The 25150-nt window shown below is 35.4% G+C and overlaps 1 protein-coding gene across 1 annotated transcript in view; it reads left to right on the forward strand.

The window, feature by feature from the left end:
- The window catches only part of NXPH1 (neurexophilin 1), a 267195-nt gene extending 242386 nt beyond the window's left edge, over positions 1-24809 (forward strand). The window contains exon 3 of the mRNA XM_039862360.1: positions 22859-24809. Coding sequence (XP_039718294.1) covers positions 22859-23620 — 762 coding nt within the window. The 3' untranslated portion in view covers positions 23621-24809. The remainder of the gene's footprint in view (positions 1-22858) is intronic.
- The last annotated feature ends 341 nt before the right edge of the window (positions 24810-25150 follow it).

Below are 25150 nucleotides of genomic sequence, written 5' to 3' on the forward strand. Positions count from 1 at the left end.
TTTTTTACCAGGTTCAATAATTTTCTAGGAATTTAGAAATCATTTACATCATATATGAACTGATAAAACAAGTAGCAAGTAAATTCTGAGCTAACGTCAGGCTATATATCTTTACCAGCAGGCAGCCCAATAGTTGAACTTACTGCCTTAGGAAGCCATTGAACCAACTATGGTAGCTGAATAATTTTATGACCAGTAATAGGCTCACACGTTATACATGCTAAGAGAGGGGTAATCAAATCTTATGCTTCAGGGCATAAATTAATCACTGCAGGGGTCAGAAAAGAATCTCCTTTGCCCCACGAACGGAATTGAATAATTAGGCTGTGGCTGTACTGATATTTTTAAAGCCTTCTTCTTAAAGGAGAGCATTGGTTTTAAGAATAATTCTGGGTCTTCGTGGGGGTATTTGAGCTCTTGATTAGAAGAGGAGGGGTGCTGCAAGTTGAGCAGTTTATTCTGGCAGACAGACAGGTTGGGCAGCTTCCTGATACCACACTGTTCAACCTGATTTTCATTAAAAGCTCAAAGTGCCCGCTGTTAAAATGTCTCCAGGCAGCTGGGGCAAATGGGCCTCCTTGCTTATCTGGAAATCTTGTGGATTTTCATCTTTTAATCAAGACTCCTTGTAAGGAGGGTAGATAGTTTACTAATCTCTAAAGTTCATTCTCTTTCCTCTACAATTCACATCTTACATTTTAAAAAGGCACATGTCCCTAGGATTGGAGAATTAAACCTTGAGTTCTTTTTCAGAAAACGGGTTCAAGAAGAAACTTGTTAATCAAATGGTACTGAAGGCCAAGTGTGATCAACTGCCAAACATATAAATCTTTTCAGGTTTGTCTACATGTTTATTGAATGAAGTATGTCAAATGTGGTTTTGTGATAATGCAAGGATACTGTATTCCATAAAAAATAAATCTTATTCCCTACATCCCTTTGCTGCATCTCCATATTCAGTAGTTTTAAATTTAAATAAAGTAAAATAACTTTCAAGTCATATCCCGGGTGTGTTTCTAGTAAAAGGAAAACTGAAGAATGAGTCATTTTCAAATAATGACTGCTTATGAGTGAACTAGCTACTCAATACTAGATATGAAAATAAAAACTCTATTGACATGCCTATTTATTGACCCCAGTAGCCTTCCAGATATTTGTATATTTGGTTTTCTTTGCCTTTTCTCTGTTTTCACTTTGAAATCAATCAAATATTATTTTGTGGCTAGTCCAACCATGGGATAGATGTATTTACTTGTAGTGCAAAATAGCATAATTTTTCATCAAATAATTTACCATAACTTTCTTATCCTTATTTACTGAGCCTGTCATTGAGGCAGGCATGGAAGTTGAAATGAAGGCGGCAACTCTTCCTTTTAGAAGCTCATCTGGCTGGGAACATAGAATGTACCAACTAAATTTGGTTATGACATATTACAAGCAGTGTCAGAGAGGTCTGTGCGTATTCAAGAAGCAGAAGATCAGCATGGCCTGGCATAATTCTCAGTAGGAGGCAAGGCTGCTGCTGGGCCTGAGGGTAGTCATGGTTTTGGGCAAGTGGGAAAAAGATACTTTGGATGGGAGTGAGCATGAGTAGGTATGTTTGCATGTAGGTGTATATGTAGGCATGTGGGGGAGGCATGCCCATGGTGGGGGTGCAGATTGAGGCAGAATAAATAAAGACTCGAATTCAAGAAGGAGCTGAGAATGAACTGTGAAGGACTAATGGAATGTTTTGAGGATTATAGGGAATAGGATTAGGAAAATAAAGAAGTGCCTGATCCTTGAGGGACTTGAATGTCAGGCTAAGTAATAACCTACACAGGTTAGAAAACCATTGACTTTTTTTTAGTAGACAACCTGCTTATTGAAAGCATGTTTGGAAAAGAATAATATAGTTACCCTGTGGATGGTGGACTAATGCAGAGAAGGGATAGGATCAAGGATACTGGTTTGAATGCCATCCAGTTGTGAGACAATTATGTTTCTGTTATCTGCCATTCACTTTCTGGCTTCACAACCAAAAATTCTACTTGATTGTATTGTTTTTTTGTGTTTGTATGTTTGTTTGTTTTTTTCCTGAAAACTCAGAGTTATCCTTTGCTAAAAGAAACATGAGTGATGGGGTTTGATTTATCAGATGTTTGCATTGTGACCATAGTAATGGTATTGCCTGTTAGGTACTGGATTCTACATTTAGATTAATGGTGAATACATTTAATTAGGTGCCCTTAATTCTATGTTGAATTCAGTATGCTCGCTTTCAGGATTCATTCTCTCTCTTCTTTTTTTTTTTTAAGTAAAATATTCGACATTTTTACAAGGCTGTTATGGGGGCTAAAAAAAAATTTAATACTTTTCCTCCCACCTAAGATCTTCTAGCGGGGCTAATAATCAAATTATCAGAGATAGATTAACAGAAAAAAAAATCAAATTTTAATATATGCACATGGGGAATTCACATAACAATGGAAATTCCAAAGACAGTGATGCAACTTTGGGTATATATGACAAAGGAGAAAGGGTGAGGATGAGGATCTTAGATTTCAGAAGTGAGAATGGGCGCTTTACAGGTAATTGAGAAAGAGCAGAACACACATGGCAGGCAAACTCTTGCTAGGCAACTCAGAAGCAATGGGTCATAGAGGTATCCAGTTAACAGGCCCCTGCCTGAAGCCATCCTATTTACCATCCTTAATTCAAATTAGCCTAAAGTGAACATCCTAAGACTTCCTTCCTGAAGCAAGTTTTTCGGTTTGAATTTCTTGGGCAGGAAAGGAAGGAAGGGTCAAAGGTTCTTTCTGAATCTTGTTCCTTAATAAACAGCTTAAAATCAATATCCCAAAAAAGGCAGCTTCAGGATGGCAAAACTTTGGTTCTCTTCTCTGTTTTTCTAAACTAAGTATACATTAAATATCTCATCTAGATAATAAATCTTTGTGTCAGAAACTATCGTAATCTCACCAAGTTTCATACTGCCACTTGTTCATGACACTCTGCGATAGCAAAGTAAATCAACTGCTCAAACAAACGGACAGTTTAAATTCCTTTGAAAAGTCAGTCAATATTGTAGAGTGCCCACTAAAAGAAGAATTTTTCCCTACATGACTTGGGAAGATACAAAATATTAGATGATAAGTCTGCCCTTGGTAAGGCTGCAATAGAATGAAGGAAAGAGGAAAAGTACAAATTAAATTTTAAACTAAAACCTAAGAAGACCTCTAAAACAGTAACATCTCTGAATGGAATAATTTCTCTATAGCGGACACTTCATAAACATTATCTCATTTACTTTTTGTATCAGCCCTATACATGATATTATTAGCATCCTTAATTTTGCAGATGAAGGATCTGAAGTTTGGAGAAGTTAGCCATCCTGCTCATGGTCACACAATGGCAGAGCCAGAATTTGAACTCGTGGCTAACTTTTCAGCCAGGTCTCCTTTCAGGCTGATATAATCAGTTACAAAAAGGCAAAATGCCAAATTTATTGTTTAATTCTAAATCAAATGACTTGGAAAGGTTATATAGAGTCATGATTTAAAGGCAACTGGAGTTTTGGAAAAGAAAGTAGCACAGACTATATAAGTCTTCAGGAGATTTTAGATCATGAAAATGGAAAACCCTTAATTAGAATACAATAGGCTGCAGGTATGGGGCAGTAAACAGGAATAGTTAATAATAAACAGGAGATGTCCCCAAATTAGGAGCATTACTAGGACTTGAATCCTGATTAGAATCCTGGGCACAAATAATGTGACTGACATATACATATTGAGATGATGGGGAGTGCCGAGCGCTGCTGGGGGTTCACATGGTGAAGACAACAAAGAGGGAAAGTAGACAGGGAGAAGGATTGGCATCTCTGGGTTTTAAAAAAACTCTTAAATTATTCTTTAAAACTTTCTTAAAGTAGTAAAGCAATATGAGCATCAGGTAAACTTTAGCTTTCTCTTTTTTGCACTGCATACCCCAAACATCAGGAAGCCGTGTTATGCCATGTTTCCTTCATAGTGGCTCTGAATATAACTTTAATCTATAATTCTATGTGTAAAAAGTACAACAGAAGGAATTTAGCTGATATAATGAGCTCTAGGATTAGGATTAGTGAATCAAGGAAAAAAAAGCACCAACAGTTTCATAATTTCACACAAAGGTCAATTTAATGAAATATTCACTTAGAAAATTTATAATTAAATTTATAATTAAGTACAGTAGATTTTGATCCAATTTATTGTATTAGCAACAATTCTATGCATTATAGAAAAATAAACATTAAAGATCAAGGAATTTTTAAAAGTGTGAAAAGTACGTTTTTATGCTTTCCATTGCCTTTTGGCCATTCTGAATTCCTTGGCTTTTGGAGTTAAGATGTATTTGTGTTTCTAGGCTGATGAGTAGTGAAAAATAACTGATGAAAAAATAGAGTGGATGTTCAGCTAGTGTTAAAATATTCAAATACTTTTGTACTGGTTGGTCCGTAGCTACTCCCCTGAGCCATTGGTGGACCCCTTCATCCTAACCCACTCCTGCTGCTGTGCTGGGCACTCTGACCACTCTGGGCTCTGGCCCTTCCCCCAAGGATAATTGTCTCACCCCGCTAAGGCCCAGCATCTAAAAAGCTGACCAGTTGCACAATAGTATGGCTCCAGGACACTGCCTTGCTTCACAGCACCCATCATCATGTTACATGGTTGTTAATCATTTAACATGCCAAAGTAACTGGTTGAATGCCATTGGAAATATAGCTGTTTCTCCCTCTACTTTTCCTTCCTTCGTAGGTTTCCAAAAAAGCATAAAAGCATGATTTGGGGGATGAAGCATCCTTTGTTGTGAATCAAGGATGCCTCCAGGCATACTGGTTTCCTATCTTCTTGCCCTATTTTGTGCTACCACTTGCGAATACGATCAAATAATTGCAGACATTTTGAGTTTAACAATATTTATGCCTAGTTTTAAATGACTTTGAGAGTTTTGAGTTCTATATTTTTCTAATAAATATTAAACCATAAAATTTAAAAAAATGGGTCATGTATATATGCATACATGTATGTGTTGTGCACAAAAACCATATTGATATGTGTGTGTATACCCACACATATACAATTTGTTTTGGCTTGATGGTTAAGGGTTTAAAAAGCCATAACTATTAATATATTTCTGGCACAATATTTCTTTAGGTGCTTATAACATTCCTTATGATGTGGCACTGTTCTTTATCTGCATTTCTCCTTGAAGCACATTTGCCCTCTCACAAAACAGAATTTATGCAGTCATACTTAATGTGGAAAAGGGATCTTTCTTTGCACATATTATATGTAAAGCAGGCTTGAACTCAGCTTTTGATTAAAATGTACTTGTGTGGCCTTCTAGCTCAGCTTTAATTGCATTTAAAATTCCTTTCTGCACCTGTATTGAAGATTGCAAACCAATATTAATAAAGTAGGCTTAGGGCAGTGTAGTACCTGAGCAATAGGTTCTTGACAAAAGTTATTTACCTAACTAGAGTTTCATTTCAAAGTTAACATGTCTCTGTGCTACTTGAATAAAGCACTCATCTGAAAACTCTGTTAGACATTTTAACCCAATTTAATTTATTCCCTGAAAGTTTAATCCCCTGCTGAAGAGTAGTTGCAAATTTTCCAGAGTCACAATCCACTGAAGTGAAAAATGTTTAATGACATCATAGGTACTGAGCTTCAAGACTTTAGTTAAAAATTTTTTTCAAAATGTAAAACAGGGGGCAAGAGTTAATAGAATATTTTATATGGTTATATTTCAATCCCATTCCAAATCTTCCTAAAGTCACTTGCATCTCTACCATTAAAGCTGTATGGAATGAGTTACTTAAACATCTCCAGGGAGTAGGAGAAAAAAACACTTAAATTTTAAACCATAAAAGCAAATCTCTTCTGAATTTTGACATTTAAGTAGCTCATTCAATCGTTCTACATTTTATAAAACTCATTTTGTAATCACATCAACCAAACAAAGCAAATATTAGGTGCCAATCATCCACAGCGTTCTTCCCAATCGTACGAGGAAACAGCCACAGCGTACAACACAGAATGCTGTGGCAGCAGTGTAACACCAACCCAGACTTGGTTTTATACGGTCAATTGTGCAGCAGAAGTCTATTTATTGGTTATTGAAGTGTTTTTGGTTTGACTGCCAGAGAGTTAGGATAAAAACAGGGGAGGAACGAAAATAAAATTTGAATTGACTTTGTTTTGGGCACAGTAGAAAGCATTTTGGTCCTCTTTAAGTCTCTTAAAAATCTAATTATTCATTTGGCAGATATACCTCTATAGCGCAACTGGATAGTTGTTTTAAGATATGCAAAGCACACGCTTTAGATTTAATAGGAGATAATGACTGCTTTATAGCCTGTCAGGTCATGGCCTATTTGGCCTAGTTACAGAGATATTGCTTCATGGTTCAGCGCTTGAGAGCTGATGATGGCTCCGGGCCAGCAAAGGTGTCATTGACATAATAGAAAGTAAGGGTTTCTCTGGAACTCTAATGGGATTCTCTGTAAAGAATAGATCAAAAATGTCATGGCTTGGATAGTACAACTCTGATGGGGACATTGGGTGGTATTTTTCTCTCTTGTATCATTGAAAATAAAGAAAAAAAGAAAACAAATACAAAAATCTATGGTTTGAATGAGGTCTCTTTGTAAAGTAATAAATCCATACTCTAAAACTAGGATTATTAGTGAAAATCATATGTTTGGCAAATTACAACTTCAAATAGTTAGCAGTTTTCTAGTTGCCAGATTTGCTTGGAAAGTCACCATTTAGGCAGTTCCCACGGACTGGAGCATCTGCCTTCAGAGCTGGCATGTGATACTGTGGTCTGGCTCCAGAGCCCATGCTCTTACCACTATGCCAAGATTCTTAAAAAATGCAGTTTTTCTACATGATTTTAAATTATGAAGTTAAATTCTTTCATACAAAGTTAACTGCATGGATATATATAGGCATCTCTATGAGTAAAAATTAACCCAGTTAAAACAAATATTATTAACATCTATCATTCATTGAGAAGGAATATTTACATACATTGTCTCTAATTCTCAACATAATGCTCGGGCTAGGGTATTACTATCTCTAATTTATAATGAGAAAGTTGAGGTTTAAGAGATGATGGCTTTGAAATTAATTGTCATTTGGTCATGAAACACCTGCTGGATATATAATTGAGTGTCTGTATACCTGAGCATCTGGTATATAATGAACAGTGTGATATACTAGTCAGCTCTTTTCTGGGAATGATGATTCAAGTTACATTTAAACTTGAAGTACTACATCCAGGGTTGAAGCATGAGGATACTTCTACTTGGTCAAGGTCAATTGGTTCATGCCCATTAAGAAACTGAATCACCATGAATACTCTCATTAAATAGCAATAGATGTACAGCACATTTCTTTTGGTAATAGCAGAACAATCCTGGGATTTGGAGTCAGAATCTGAATGTTACTTCCAAAATGTGTGAGTCTAAGGAAATCTCTTTGCCAGTGGGCCTTAGTTTTCTCCTATTTATTATTGGGTGATTAGTATCTATGTCCCAGGAAGGTTGTTGGAAACCAACCTATTCACATAACATCTTAATATATAATGAAAATAATAAATACTATGCAAGTATTATTTTAAAATTACTTCTGATTAAAATTAAAGAATGTCAGCCTCATACCAGTAAGTTTAGTGAATCCAGGAATTCCTTTTTTTTTTAAAAAAGAGCTTCTTTTAAACAAAATGTGAAATGAAAGGGGCCACACAATAACAAAATTTAATGATTTTATTATCACAAATAGTAAAACAATTATATATAATGCAAATTAATTACCCATAAAATCATATTAAATAGTCTAAATGACTTTCAAGGCTATGGTTTAGCACATTACAATAATTTTCTCTCTACAACTACTCAAAGCATTGCTTTCTTTACTCTCAAATCAAGGAACACTCTTTCCCCACTATCATCTTTGTCAATCAAAAGCTCGAGAACTTTACTATAAAATGATGTGCAAGGTATCTCAGACGAATCTAAACTGAGGAACATTTTTCAAATTAACTAGCCTATAATCTTTACATTTTACAAAAATGTAAAGAACAAGAAGTAGAAGGAAAGGTTGCTGGAGGATCATGACCCAATTCAGTGCATGACCCTGGATTAGATCCTGAATGAGATAAAATTAGTAAGTATAAAGGGCATTATTGGGACAATAGATGGCCTTTGGTATTGACTACAGATTATGTATCAAGTACGTATCAAGGGTTAATATTCTGATTTTGATAGCTATATTATGGTTATATAAGAAAATGTAATTTTTCTTAGGAATACTCCAGAACCTCTTTAAGCGTAAATGGGCAAGATGTCTCCAACTTATTCTGAAAATAAAAAAAAAGTCTGTATACATATATATATTCATACATAAAAGAGAGAACAATAAAGCAACGTGGTAAAATGGCATTAATTGATAAATCTGGGTAAAGAGTACATGTAAGTTCCTTATAATTTTCTCTAAGTTGGAAATTATATTAAAATTTTAAAATTACAAATTATATAGACATAAATATTATTTTCTGTGCAGATTCCAATTAAGATGGATGTTCCTTGAAATCTATCTAATGAACCAAGATTTAAGAAAAGATCATTTCACTTGTAAATACATTTTTGACTAACTAATCTCCACTAAAACTAACCTCTACTTTGAGAAAAACAAACCTCATACCTTCCTTTAACATTACGTCAAACTATGGAATAAGTATTTTGACTAGCAGCAAATCAACGATACCCTTGGAATATGCTGTTTAATCCTGTATGCATTCCAGCACCCCCCACCGACCATGCTGACATGATACTCAGCATATATTGCAGCTCACTTTACCCTGGCTTTACTTTAGCACTCTCTGTTGAGAGTCACTGGCTTGCAAGGCTCATAGCAGGAGGGCTGCTGCAAAATACTAAGACTTTTATGCACTGGATTGTAAAAAGTACTAACGTTAAGTTATCTAGAGTGAGCAGACATACAGATGGACTTAAAGTGAGTAAAATGACTTCCTTGAAGTAATTTTTGAAAATTTAAAAAATCAGTTGCTTAACAAATGCTTGCTGACAAATTTATATAAGAATCTGACAGACTTCTGCTCCAATTTTTTAAAAAATAAGTTTTATGAAAATAGGAGCTAACAAATATAAAGCACTTTCTCTTTTAGAGACTAAAGAATAATTCTCTCTGTGTTCAATGGCCTTAACTGAATACCCGTGACGATGGTTCCTTCATTTTGATTCTCTCATCCCTCGGAGTAGTCACTGTTTAGATCTAAGTCTTGGAAGGTCTGAATACAGGTTTACTTGTATACATGGTCAAACCAGGGAACTCCAATCTGTAACTGCGATACACTAAATCGGTGCCTCTGTTTTAAGGTTGGCAGATGATGCCAAATTTCCATATCCCTTCCTGCCACAAAATTAAAAGACTCTTTAGCAAAGATAAGTCAGTTACTTATATTGAAGTTGACATCCTGATTTCCAGAGCTTCGGTAAACTCTGACATAAAGTACCAGCTGTCAATAAAAGGTAACTTTAGAACACAAAGAGAGTGAACTGGAAGCTAGGAATACTTCCCTGCTGCTTTAACTGCCCCTAATCATCTTGGAAACTCTAGCTGAATTACTTCAGCTCTATGAGACTCAGTTTCCTAAGTTATAAAATAATTTTCGAGGTCTCTTTTAGTTTCAGATGTTCTGTGATTCTAATTTTAAACAGTCATGGATTTTCACTGTACAGCCACAAAACAGAAATGTCACAGTGAAATTGTATTTATTTACACTCTATTGCTCTAGAGTAATGCAAAAATACCTTTAAGACTCATATTTTTCATCACATTTAAATTTGTACTGTTAATGAACACTCGTACAGCTCAATTCTGAGCCTTTGCAAACACATCCATAAAACTGGTTGTATTACTCACATTTATAAAAACTCCACCACATTTTCTAAGCAAACTAGTGTTTATGCAAAGAAATAGCCTAACACACACCTAATTATCTGTTTCAAAGCAATTATTACTCATCAATACAAGTGGCCATTTGAATAGTGCAAAGAAAATGCCCCCAGAAAGTCTGGCAGTTTCTTGTTGAGGAAACCTCTGTATTTAGAATCTCATAAGTGTTTTATTTAATTCTTAGGATCAAATTTCTGGAAATTCAAGAAAGAAAAACAAGAGGATGGCACTAACTTTTCTGCCACTCAAGAAACCAAGCTCACTGTTTCATTAAGCTTTTTTTGATGTTTGTTAAACCTGCAAAATGAAATTATGTTCATTTAGGTATTTTTGTTCTTATCCACTTTTTGCTTTTATTTAAATGAAAATATATTTATTTGGAGATTTTTGTTGTAACATTCTTGACTGGTTATAATGGTCTGTAGCAGCCACTCACTTGTATTTTCCTAGAAAAACATCACCTTTTCTTTTGCATTACTGTGCATGTTTACAGAATTACACAAAGCTTCTATGAAGGCTTACAATATAAACACATTTATCAATGTGAGAAAATGAGCTGTTTATCTGTGGATGGGGCAAGCTCGTCTGCAAAAGGATATCATTATGTGTGGGTAGGTCCTCCATTCAAACATACACTTACTCATTCAACCGATATTTGTAGAGCCTAGCATTTTATAAAGTGTAGTAAAAAAAAGATGGTAACCAAAGTATTAGAAGGCTCTCCCATAGAAATGACAGTTTCAGGGAAAGAATATAGATAGATGGATGATGAGTAAACATGTAGATTGAGATAGAGGTAATAGTATTACATGTATGAACAAATAGTACAGGGTGCTCTGAGAGGAACAATAATTTCCGTGGAAATTAAGTTTAAGCTAGGCTAGTAGGCATTAGACGAGTAAGTGGGAATGGATTGAAAGGAGTCCAGGATGGAGAAGCAGCCTGTGCAAATTTCCTGAAGTGGGAAGAAAGAAAACACTTAGAAGAGTCTGATGTGATCAGAACTTGGAAGTCAAGGGAAGAGCAGCCAAGATGAGGCTGGAGATGGAGAAATATGTTGCATTGATCTAAACTATTTTCTAAATACATAAATATAAATACCTTGTTCCTGATCACCTGCTCTGTCAAGAATCAAAGGCTCACAGCAGCTCCTTTAGTTGGCGATGACTTCTGCAGTAGTTCCTTGAATAGCAGCAGGTTCTTCCCAGACCCTGTGGCCCAGAGAAGAGATGACTCTCAGGGATTGCATCAGTCAGCAGTTACCACAAGGGTTGCTGGTCCATCTTTTTTCAGAGAAGTCTGGGACCCTTAGTGACAGAATGCTGTAAAGACAGCTGTCAGATGTCCTAGCTGTGCCCTCTAGTGGCAGCTGGAATATCACCCAACTCTTGAAAAGGGTAATTAAACTAACTACCTCTCAAGAGTTTGCAAATGAGTGAGTGTAGACAAACCAAGGAAGGAAATTCCACCCTAACAACCTGTCCTTCCCTTACTTCTTTTATGATAGCTTCTATCTACAGTGTTACAGCAGTACAAAATACTAATACTGCGATAAGTCATTTTAAAGTACGTTAAAGCCTGAGGGGAATTCAGAGCTCTGACTACACACACATTTTCATCCAGCCTCTCTCGTATGACTTCTCTTACAGCATCTTCAGTCATTTGAGGGCTGTTTGCTTCATTTCCTTCATGACCCATCTCCTTCTATACCATAATATTTGGGTGAACATTCTTCTTTGATATAGTGAAACTCTTTACTTAATTCCCCTGGTAACGCAAAGAGAAAAGTCTTTTTCTTTTTGAACTCTAGGCACATCAGTCAGTTTTATATCTAATGAACTTAAAGCCACAGCACCAGAAGCCATCTTTTTGCTTATTTATGAGAACTCTCTGCCTGAACATCTTTTTTTTCTTGGCACCTGGCTCTTTGTTATGAGATTCCACATGCCATGCTTAAAGAAACTAGGAATAGGAAAGAGGGGTGGATCAAGACCAAAGTGAAATCTAGCCCAGACTAGTGGACAGCAGAAGCATTTGGTTCCAAAGATGACACTAACTGCGTAAGGGATCTATGGAAAACAAAGTATATTTACCCAGTGCTGGGTGTCTTGCAGGGGAGAAATAGGTAAAAAAATAGGTGCTAATCTTCTTATGGGAAAGGCATTAGAAAAGAACAGGTTGGCTTAAGAGCTTTCAAGTGAATTGTTTCCTCATGGACATAGTGGCCTTTGAATTTCCCTCAACACTAAGTTGTGTCTTCCTTGAGCTATGCTTAAGAGCCATGTGAGACAAGATGTGCTTTTATCACATCTTGCTCTGGCCAAGGCATGATCCAAAAATATTTATTTACTCAAAGTCATTTCTCAAACTCCAGCATCACCAGCCTTTGATTCATTCACTGTGCTAGATTTTGTTTCTTGTCAGAATATCGGATATGTTCCATTTCAGGAAAACGGAAATTCCCAGTCTACAAGACTTTTACAGGCATGTGGAGGAACTGTGTTTCCGGGATTTTCGACCCCTTTCGTATTTCTGTTTGACTGTCTGACTTGTTGTTAATTCTGCACCTGGGAAGCACTGAGAAGTGTCCACACATGATAGCCTGATAAGAAAAAGATTCTAGAAGAATTTTTGCATGAATTCAGGATCTACATGGCACAGGGTTGATATACCCCTGCAATCATTCTCTATTACCTCATTTATATAATGACTTCTTCCTACATTGAAAGATTTCTATATCAACCTCTGGGTAAAATTTTCAAAATTATTATTTCCTCAGGAATTTGAGCTCCTATTGGATAAAGTATGCTATTATTACTACTCAGTATGTTCTCATACCTTTGCTGTGTAGGAGAACATACGTCCATATAGGTTGCTGAAACCAGTTTTGGAAGATGAGTCAACCCTTCCTCATTTGGACTATTCTAGAAAAGTATGTGCTTTGTTTGACTTGAAGAAGCTGTAAACTTCCTTTAACACCTACATAACAAGCGTCGTTATGGATGATCCCCCTTATTGACTTTTAATTAAGATAGAAAGACCCTGGATCTAACCCAGCTATTGCTACACATACAGTATTTCTCTTTTCCTTAAAGACATCTGAATTTACTGACAAAAATTCAAATCTATTTATGGATAATAAAACAATGATGCTGAGGTGGCTTTGTTTCAGCCAAAAAAATAGACTTTCAACGTGTTATTTTGAATATTTTGTTCATTATTGTAACCACATGCGTGGGACCCTCATAAGAGATATTCTTTATACATTTTAAATGGAAGGAGTATAAAATGCTAACAAAAGAAGTGACATATGTAATGCCAACCTGGGTAATCAGAAATTATGTTTTGAGAGATTGAATTAAGTGAGGCTATGTGGAATAATAATTCTTAATTTTCATCAATATTAATGTGCCCATATGTCAAAACTTATGTGTCTACGTATATGTTTACAAAGTGAGAATGATGAAGGGGACAATATTTTTATAGGCTGAAAAGTTTTATTTTTTAGTAGTAGAAACAATAGTTCATGGGTCTTCAAAAGGCATACTTTTCCCCTGTGGTTAAAAAAAAAAACATTTTCAAGATAATTTTCTTAAGAGTACCCATGGGAAAAGAAATCAAAGGGAAAGCTAATTATTATGATTATTCAAACCTGTGAGGGCCTACGTTACCCATAACTCAGAACCAGTCTCCAATACAATAACATAGGGAAGAGTTAATACCTTATGTTAAAAGTGAGCCCTCCTTCATGGGATCATGAGAGCTCAAGGGGTAAACACCTAAAATTCTTAACCACTAGAGGATTCTTTAAACTGGTAGAAACATACCATGTTTCTAGTTCTTGAGGATGACATGGAATGTCCAGGCTGGTCAGAATGTCTTCTCTTAAATATGTTATGTTAAGGATAAATTATTGCCCACACTTGCCAATGCTAAACCTTAACATAATCATCTATGATCTCCTACCATCACCTACTGCTAAAGATGTTCACAGAATTGTTACGATTATACTAATTTCCATTTCAATTTGGACCATTTGAGCAGATGGAATGTTACCAGTCAGAAGATAGGAATAGAATGGCAGTGTGCATTCTGAAAGCCTTGTTTTCTTTTTGTTTCAGGGTTTCATAACCTAGCTAAGCACAATAGCTTTCATGTGTTATACTCATACTATTTCCATATTTTTATGTGTGCTGCATATAAAATCTTCTATCTTCATGAAAACTCAATGAACAGGGCATTATCTCTACTTTCTAACTAGAAAATATGTGGCTCCAAGTGGTTATTAATGATAGAGTAGCAGATTTTGGATTTAGCTCTGCGATTTCTAATGGCACAGCCCATTTTCTAAGTTTCTATGTGGTACAGGCTTCCAGGACCTATTGGGCAAAGGGACAGGCATGGAGTTTCTTTTCTGCTTTTCTATTGTTAATGTAGCATTGCTGCTTCTGAAGCACTGCTTTGTGGCAGAAGAAAATGATGTAGTTTTGAGGTATTAAACTACTAACCCATTTCCTCTAGGTTATCATATATAATACAGGCACTCCAGGTATTGTTAATGAAGTGCAGCCTCTAAAACTTGTAAAAGAGAAATTTTTGAGGACCGCACATCCCCCCAAAATCTTAATTGTGAATAAAGAATCAATAAATCTTCACTATTAAAATAGTTGTCATAAGAATAAAAACCATAAAGACAATTTGTTGAGTCCTTACCCTATGCTAGGTACTCTCTCTCTCATGTTACAAAATGGCATAATATAAATATAATATCCCTCAAAGAGTTTCTAGTCCTCTTGGGGGAACTTTATGAAAAAGAGCCTAACATATGTAGATATATCTGCATGATTTTTTTTTTTTTTTTACTTTTTCAAGAAAGGGGCTAGAGATATGGGCATTTGTAGCCCACCTTATGAGATTTCACAATGCCTGAGATAGAGAAAATCCTAAAATTTTTGGAAAGAAAGATAAAACAGAACAAAATGTATTGATGATTTGATGTATAAATGTGAAGGATGTAAAGGATGATTAGATATTGTACCCAGTGTAAGCTTATGGCAAATAAAGATATTTTTAGGCATGAACAACTAATATAGTTTATACCCTAAGAACTCTTCCTAAAAGAATCACACATATCTACATACTCCCCAAAATGAAAGTCTAACTCAAGAGAGAATGGAGTGATGTATCTGAAACAACGATGGAAGCAGAAATACCTATGGAATCAAAGCTAAAAATTAGCTTTGATTAGATAACTTGGCTGTGAAACAATGTAATGGTTAAGAATCTTTAATAAAAGGTACACCAAAAGTAGAAGTATGATACATTTATGTTATAGAATTCTACATTACCATTTAGTAAAGATGATGAGCCTGGAGGTACTAAGATATTTCACTCAGAAAAATATAAAATGCAATTTATAAACTATGACACTATATATGTAAAGTGTTCATATAAGAAAAAGTGCTGAAAATATTTAGGAACAATATACAGCAAAAGTTTTGACAGGTTTTACCTCTGGGGAGAGAGGTGGGTTTGCAAGGGAGCAGGGGTTGATGATGAAGACAGGCTTTTACTTTTTACTTCATAAATCCTATAATGTTTTGATAAGTGTGTATTAATGTAGACCTGTATGATTAAAATGAATTTTAGAAATAAAGGGCATACCCTGTGGAGTAACTAAAAAGTAGCTCCTTCACTTTCCAGCAGTGATGTTTAACAAGCTTTTTTTTGACCTTCCATATCCACATCTGTAAACTGAAGATAACAGTATTGACCTTGAAGTTTGTGAATGTGTTTGTGTGTGTTTGTGGTTTAAATGGAAATTAAAGCCATATATAAAATGCTAATTACAATGTCTGGAAGATAGTGTGCCCTTACCCAGTAGCAGTTAATAGTATGCAATATATATTCAACACAGCGAATCATAAAACTGCCAAGATGATGTTGTAATCATAGAGCAAGGCCTTTTTGTTGATTAGTTATTCACTGATGAGAGATATTACTTAAGCATCAGGTTGTTTAAATTTTTTGTTTGGCTTCAAGTATTCATACAGTAGATGAAATAAATATATGATTTTCAAAGCAATTTAAGATTATTTATATTGAACAGTAATAGATCAACAGTAGAATGTGCAGGTTGGTAGAAATTGGAAGACATCTTATTGCTCTTTTATAATAAGAGGCACACAAACATCTGGAGACACCTCTTGTTGGAGATAGTATATACAAAGGAATGCAATTTTTATATAAAATCTCGTAAGGCCAGGAGCATACTTGAGGTGGCAATGAGGTTGAGGAGTGGTTTATTTTCTGAATTAGGTCTTTCAACAAAATTTTAAAAGTTAACATATGGATGTTATGATTGTAAACCTACAATAAAAAGATATTAGAGAAATCAATGTGAAAGTGTGGCCCTAAGACATATAAAGGAATTAGATCAAGGTGTGGCAACTCTTTATGTGTTTACACTCCCACCGTCCAATGGTGGTGGTGTTTTCTCCCTAGTCCTATACACTGTTCCTGCCTCCGACCTGCTCCCTTCTTGTCAGACCCAAGCTCTGTCTTTATGGTTGAAGGAAATGGCCCTTCTCTTTACTCCTATTTATCAATGTCCTCAAAATAATATACTTTAAAATGCATATACCTCATCATGTTAAGAATATTATTTTCAGTGTTTCTAAAACAGTTAAGACCAACAACACATATAATTTGTGGAAATGGTATCATGGAACCTGTGAGACAGCTCCTTTCAAATGGGCATTGGCCACTTTTGACATGGAAAATTATATTTAGTTAAGGAAGGACAGCCTATTTGGTGTTTTCATTGTTATATTGTAGCAAAAATATTATTAATTGTATAAAAAGGTTCACAATGCTCTGCCTTTTTGGAATTGGGTTATTAGAAGTTGTCAAGTTTTTCTTTCATACTCATTTTATGTCACAGCCCTCACCATTTGTTATCACTCAGGTGAACTGACAACAAAGGATCTTTAGGTAGCTTTTAAAAATAAACTCTAATTGTGTTTATAAAATCAATGGAAGAGGGTGTTCTGGGCATAGGCTTTCTTTCTCAATGATGTTATTTATTCATCTGGGCTCAAAATCCATTTCAACTTTACTTGCATATTTATGAGTTTCAAAAATGAAAATTCTTAAGATAAAAAGCAATACGATAGAATGAAAAAGCCAATGATTCCTGATTGCATCTGAGAGTAGATGAATTAAGCTGGTTGCTCTTCTTTCTCATCTTGCATTATCTTGTCACCACTATCCAAAGTAGCTTTAATAAGGTGGATTTTTAAAGTCAAGGGGCTTCTTTTTAAGTGCTTTTACTATTACACTTTTACTTGAAATTTAAATCTTGCTCGTGTCTACCTTTCCTCCTCCCCTCTTTCATTGGTTTCTACAAATATTATTTTCCTTAAATTGTCCTCTTTTTTTCTCTATCCACCTGGCTCCTATTCTGCCTGTCTTCAAAGCTTCAACATTTCCTAGATATTGTCATCAGCCTTCTTCTCTAACACGATGCTCTATCTGCACAGTACCATCTACTCATACTACAAAACCAACATCACCAGCCCCTCTTTTCTCCAAACCCTCAGACCCATCTTATGAACGTTCTTTTAAATAGCATCACCAGAATGACTAGCAGACACTTCAATCTTCAATGTTCCTATGAGATTTAATTGATTTTCCAGCTAACTTGTTACTTCCGTATTCTTTACAGATGCAGGCATTAACTTTTTCATGTTCCTGCTTAGCCAATAAATCATCAAACTAAGTTAGTCCTACCTCTGAAATATCTCTTATATTCATTTTTTTCTTTCTCTTTTTCTCTGTCACTGCCTTGGTTCAGGCTCATTTACTTTCTCAAATATAGTATTGCAATTAGTTATTTAACTATTCTTCTTCAAGTTCTCTCCCTACCAATCTGCCCTTCTAAGTCCAATCAATGATTCTTCTAGAACCAGGATGACCTACTTAAAAATAAAATGGAACAAAATTTAGTGATTCCCCATTACCTATAATGCTGTTTAAATGCTTTAGCAGATTCTTTACAATTTGAACTTAACCTACCTTATTAAAGTTCTATCGACTTCTTGCAAGTTCTTCTGTTTCTTCTTTCTATCAATGCTCCCTAAGTCTCAGAAATAAGGAGCTATTTTCCATTCTTACATTTGATGTGTCCTACTCAGCTCTGGGCTTTTGCACAATGTGTTCTTTATGCTTAAAAGAACTCCTCTGGCCTCATCTCTATCTGTTGAACCCCTAAACCTCTTTTATCTCCCAGATCTGAGGATCATCTTTTCTGCTACATCTTCTCGATCACTTAACTCTGTCTCCTAGAATGTTGTCATAATGTTGCTCACATCACACTGTTATTTACTTAATTGATTCTTCCATTTACTGTGAACTCGTGGAGGGAAAAGACTATGACTCATTTATCTTTGTATTCCTATTATTTAACTATACATTAGCAGAGTCTCACTACATAGTTATTGAACTAATAAAACAATATAAATTGGGATTGTTTTTACTGAATGAGTATGGCAACTTTCCTAACGACACTTCCTGGTTTTTCATGATTGTTATTCCCTTATAGACAATGTCTTGCTTACTCCTCTACTAACCTGAGTAAGAAGGAAGTAAAGAGAGAATAAGAATATTCAAGACAGTGTTGACGATTATAGCTGAAACCTGTTTTGATTCTATACCCAAAATGAGATGTTCCAGAGTAGTTTCTTGACTGTCAGCACTACTGAAAGTCTTTCACGTCACACCATTGCATTTGGTAGTTAAACAGTTTAATAGCTAAACTTATGCACATCCTTAGTTAACTTGTTTTACTATCTACTCAATCTGTCTTTTTTTGTTGTCACAGTAGCACTTTCAAAAATATATGTTTTCTTTTTTAATTGTTTGCTTTAGGTTTTAGTTATGTAAAAGAAAGGTTTTCTTAGAAAAATATTCTTGCTTTCAAATCCTATTATTGGTAATTTGTTTACATAAAATATTACCCAGTGGAATTCAGAGGATGATAGTAGTTAGTAATACTAATGCTGAACACTAATCATGGTCCAAGTACTAGCTGTCATAGTGCTTTAAATGGAGTATCCTATTTAGTTCTCACAACAGTTCTGGGAAGGGGTGGGTGTTATTCTCCTACTCTTTAAAAGAGAAAAACAGAAGCATAAACAAGTTAAACAATTTACCCACATCATACAGCTGTTAAAGATCACAATCTGGATTGGGATTCAGGCAGTCTGACTCCAGAGCTCATACTCATAATCACTACAGCTGTGGAGAGCATAATTTAGAACTAAATTTCTATTCTACCTGAAAATCAGAGGTTTTGTCTGCCTGTCATAGTCTTAGCATCCTTTTAAGTACATTGGTTTTTCTTTCTTGAAATCATATCTCCCACTTTCACATTTTATTTTTTTCTTTTATTCCCCATATGCCACTGGTAAATTGCACTCTTATTCCCTTTTGGCTCCTTCTTTGGGACAATTTCATTACTGCTTCATGAGCCAATGCACTATGGATGCGACTCATTACGGCCCCTTTCCTTGATCTACTGTGTTGATGCCGAGATGCAAGTATCAAGCTGATTCCAGATGCATGCCTGCATTTATTCTTCATGCCACTCAAAGAATGGGAAACTCTCTATGTGATTCCAAGTAAAAGTGAGAGAATAGGATATGCATTTATTTTCAAAATTTCTTTTATTCTAGTGCATAAACATAGAGGCTGTGTTAAGAACATTGATTATATAATTTGGCAAGTGCAGATTTGGATGTTTGACCAATGAATTAGATTTCACTGAAACAAAGCAAAACAAAAAATACAGGTACGAAAAATAAACTCCCAAACCAAAAGATCTGTACTATTATTTTCAATGTTTGTTTTAAATTTTATGTTATAGCTACTCTGTATATATATAAATATATATATATTTATATATATATAATATATATATTTATATATTTTATGTTATAGCAACTCTGTTTTTTATATATATATAAATATATATAATATATATAATATAATATATATGTTATATATTAAATATATATAACATATATATATAAATATATATATATTTATATATAGAAATGTACTTTCTTTGGTAAATTTGTATCAAAACTTTAGTCGTTTCTATTAGTTTTGTAATTATAATGATATAATATTAACTATGGAACTATGAAGGATTATGCTTTTGATATTAGAGTAAAAATTGTCCTATAGAGACTGACTTTATTATCAGGTAGAGAGGATAGGTGGAAAGCTTCATATTTTTATTCTTAAAGAAAGAATACATTTCTATGTATCACCCCCTTCTCCAAAGAATATTTCTCTCTCAATTTTATCCCTTTAAGATATAATATTTAGTTCTTATTAAAAAACAAAATGAATTTAGATAAAGTAACCATTTTGTTATAATTAATCACATACTGCTCGAGTGTGATCAATTTCTGGAATGATGTTTTGGCATGAAGAGAATCTATAAGCAGGAAACACTTTAGGTACAGGAGAAAAGAGGAGAGCCCGATTCAAGGGTTGAGCAGAAGTGAAGGGGAAGTATCTGGAACTAAAAGAAAGTTGACAGCAAAGACAGCCTTCTCTCAATTCCTAATATTTGCCCCAAGATCAATAATGAACACCTGATAGCTGTCTTTGATTCTACACAGGTGATTTGTTTAAAAATTCAGAGTGACTATGCTTCTCTTAGATGTGATCCCCATCCCAACCATAATCTGCCCATTATTTCTGGGCCTCATCTCGTCCTTAGGACCTGTTTCTCCATTGGTTATATTTGTCTTTCCTTAATTAAGCTCCATGCACCCCTTTTCCATGAAAGGTATTGCTATTGCCTTTACAATAGGTGCAACTGGACCCCGGAGAGCAGCCTGAAATAGTTGGAAAGAGTTGTTGATTTTAGCCTACTCAACGTCTCAGTATTGGTTTTTCAGGGTGCAGTGATGGGACATAATACCATGATAAACTTCATTTTCTCTCACATGCAATGAATTTTTGTGGTGCTAAAATTGCAGGGTTTCCTAAGCTCAATGTTACTGGGGAGAGCCAAATTTCAGCTGGCATTTATTCCCAGGTGAACTTTATCACTCACATTGCCACAGTACGAATTGGAGAGAAGAGAATATTTGCTATATGGTAGCTGGTAATGAAGAGCTCATTGACCCTGAGGCATTTTTGAAAAGGCAAGATTACAAGATCTAAGTGACTTTGTTCTACCTTAGATTACCAAGGCCCCCTGCATTTATGTTCCTTGGAGAACCCATCCCATGTAGGTTCTGAGGACCTGGCTGTGTAATCAAGAGCAAAGCGACTCCCAGGCCCGGTCTCCATGTATACCATTTGTTGCCTTTTTGCTCTAATTGTTTTCATATATGAGCTTGGGATTCATAATAATAACTAAATTTAATTGAGCCATTGACATGTGTCAACCATGGTTCTAAAGGTTGTACATGTCTTAGGTCACTCAACCCTCGCAGCAACCCTCGCAGTAGCCATCATTATTACTATCAGTTTACAGATGCAGGAAACCGAGACAGAGAGAGGCTAAAGGCCTTGACCAAGGGCATGCAGCTTGGAAGCGGCAGAGCTAAGCACAGATTCCAGAGAGACTGCCCCTAAAGGTCATGCTCTTACTCCCTAGGGTTAGGACTGGTTCGGCGGGGCCTGGCAATAGAGGTTTACTGTGAAACATGGTTTTTTAATGGGCAGCTGGGAGTCTGTTCAGCTACTTTACCCTACAACAGTCAGTCCACACCTTAAAGAGTTTATTTATATTGACTGGTTTGGTTCCTGCGGATCCTTAATTGTGTTCCTTCCTGTCCTTCAGCCTTCCGTGTCAGGATCAGAAGTCACTGCTTTAATTTTAGGCCAGTGAGGCCATTGTGGATATGCATCTATATCTTTACAAAGTGGCTGCTTTTAAGGACAATGCTTATGTAATTATGCAAGTACAGATTTGACTGCTTGATCAGTCAGTCAGATTTAGAGTTCCTCTAAATCCTTGGTCTAGTTGGGAATCTAACTCTTTACAAAGACATAAGACTGGGGTCCCAAGAGAACAATTTATGAATGACTCTCATAGTCCAACCTGAAATGACCTCTCTGTCATTGACCACCTGTTTTTTGCTTCTCTAGATTGAAAATTATCTGTAAGATATTGTGTATTAGATATTTTCATTTATGTCCCCTTTCCTAGATGATATTTTAAACCCCTTAAAATAAAAAAAAAACTACATCTTATGCAAATTGTTGCTTACTTATAATAGGTGATAATAAACATATGATTTTTGTCTTAACTAGTTAAAATATACAAGAGTCTCTTTGAAAATCTAAACCATCTAACATGACTGTGGCATGGACTCTCAAAAGTCTATAGAAAGTCAGTCGATACATTTCAGAGAATCATACAGTTTTAGAACTTATGGTAATTTTGAGGTAGAAAAATAATATAATGAATTATAAAATTTTATTTTTAAGGTATTTGAATTTTGATGATAAGAAATAATTTCATTTATGTTTGAATGTAATTTGCTTTATTCATATTAGGTTGCCTTTCTCTTGTCAAAGTCAATATTTTTACATAGACTTAATTTTTTTTAATCCACCTATACCTCTTCCTCCCATCATCATGCAAAAATAGATATGGTAAGTGGTATTTTGTTATATATTAATAAATATTGGCCAGATGCTGAGGGTGCTTTTAAAAAAAAGTGTCATTTAATTCTGAGCCTCTTTGAAAGGGCTTGAATCTGAGTGTTGGTGTTCTCAAGTACAGAGATGTAAATGCTGTCTTTCTGTTCTGTTTTTAGGTCACATGTGCCAATTTAACAAACGGTGGAAAGTCAGAACTTCTAAAATCAGGAAGCAGCAAATCCACATTAAAGCACATATGGACAGAAAGCAGCAAAGACTTGTCTATCAGCCGACTCCTGTCACAGACTTTCCGTGGCAAAGAAAATGATACAGATTTAGACCTGCGATATGACACCCCAGAACCTTATTCTGAGCAAGATCTCTGGGACTGGCTGAGGAACTCCACAGACCTTCAAGAGCCTCGGCCCAGGGCCAAGCGAAGGCCCATTGTTAAGACGGGCAAGTTTAAGAAAATGTTTGGATGGGGCGATTTTCATTCCAATATCAAAACAGTGAAGCTAAACCTGTTGATAACTGGGAAAATTGTAGATCATGGCAATGGGACATTTAGTGTTTATTTCAGGCATAATTCCACTGGTCAAGGGAATGTATCTGTCAGCTTGGTGCCCCCTACGAAAATAGTGGAATTCGACTTGGCACAACAAACGGTGATTGATGCCAAAGATTCCAAGTCTTTTAACTGTCGTATTGAATATGAAAAGGTTGACAAGGCTACCAAGAACACACTCTGCAACTATGACCCTTCAAAAACCTGTTACCAGGAGCAGACCCAAAGTCATGTGTCCTGGCTCTGCTCCAAGCCCTTTAAAGTGATCTGTATTTACATTTCCTTTTATAGTACAGATTATAAACTAGTACAGAAAGTGTGCCCCGACTACAACTACCACAGTGACACACCTTACTTTCCCTCCGGATGAGGATGAACATGAGGGTGAGACTGAAGCCTGAGGAATTAAAGTTCATATGACAGGGCTGTTACCTCAAAGAAGAAGGTCACAACTGTTACCTGGATTGTGTCTACACTGCTGTTCTCATCAACTGGCTGCAAATATGCTAGTGGAAAACAATTTGATGTAATTTCTGCCCAGTCAGCTTCATCTCTCAGTATAGTTGTAAATCACCACAGATTTTAAAGCCACACTTGAAGACATGATCTCACACATAGATGTACACAAACACACTCATACACATTTCAGCTTGCATCTGTTATGATTCCTGTTGAGAGGGCTTTCGTTGTCTGATTCATAATGGTTCAGGATAAACTATCATCAAGCAAAAAGATTAACTGGACAGTGAATGGTTTCTCACACTTGCTGTTGTGGAAATCTCTCTTAAAGTCTTAAGTCCATGCTAATCAATAGTCCCCATTCATGCATTCCTATTGCTTGGAGTAGCTGTACTGGTAAATACTACAGTAGGAGTATATGCTTGTTAAAATGGAAAAACTATGTCTTTAGAACTCAGTATTCTTTATTTTATGAACACAACAAAGTGTAGTAACTTTTTTTCCAGCATACAGTAGGCACACTCAAGGTGATACAAGATGGCTCTTTTTTCTATAGTGGGAGCCTGTTCTCAGTAAAGATGAGCAAACATTTGGAATTTACACGTGAGCAGACATTGGATTACAGCTGTCATCACCAACCATTGGACTTTCGCTAAGTTGAGACCAGCTAATGCTGCTTAAAACAAATTCTGATCATTATATAAGAAGGAAAATGCCTGACAGACACCATGTAAGTTATAAGTGTCTGTCTTATCTTTACTACACATATTGTATCAAATTCAATATCCTAGTCTTCATTTGTATGAATGATTTGTATTGTACATAGTTTAACCAAGTGTTATTTGAGCTGCTTATTAATATTAACTTGTACTTGTCTCTGCTTGTTATTGGTTAAAAAAGAAAAAAAAGGATATGAGGAATCCATTTTATCAATGTAGCTGTGAACTCCATTAAAAAAAAACAAAATGTACAAAGCATTTATTCAGCTCAAGTATTGTTGAAGACTATACATATACAACATTACGGTGTGTCTGTATTTAGATATTTTATTTCTGGACACAATGAAATGTACATAAAAATAAAATGCTTAAAGTTGAGTTTCAATATGTACTTGTGTAAGACAGTGATTTAAATGGTTCTGACAAGAAGAATGTGCTGGAATACAGTCATGGTTTTACATCTCATGTCTCTAAGTTTGTACAGAACTATCTAAATTGCTATTAGTTGCCCAGTGGAAAAAAATTAGGAATTTCAATCTCAAGCCTGGGGAACAATAGTGGCATACAACATTGCACACATTTTTGATTTACTGTCATACTAGTTATCATGAATACCAAAATTGATTAACATAAGGGGATAATTGAGGTTTTCTAAATTAACTATTGCTAGTCGTTTGATTTTTTTCTTGTATAGTGTCTTCACTTAGCGGACGATTGAGAGA

Source organism: Pteropus medius, unplaced genomic scaffold (genome assembly GCF_902729225.1).
Source record: "Pteropus medius unplaced genomic scaffold, Ma_sr-lr_union100, whole genome shotgun sequence".
In the NCBI taxonomy this organism is placed as follows: domain Eukaryota; kingdom Metazoa; phylum Chordata; class Mammalia; order Chiroptera; family Pteropodidae; genus Pteropus; species Pteropus medius.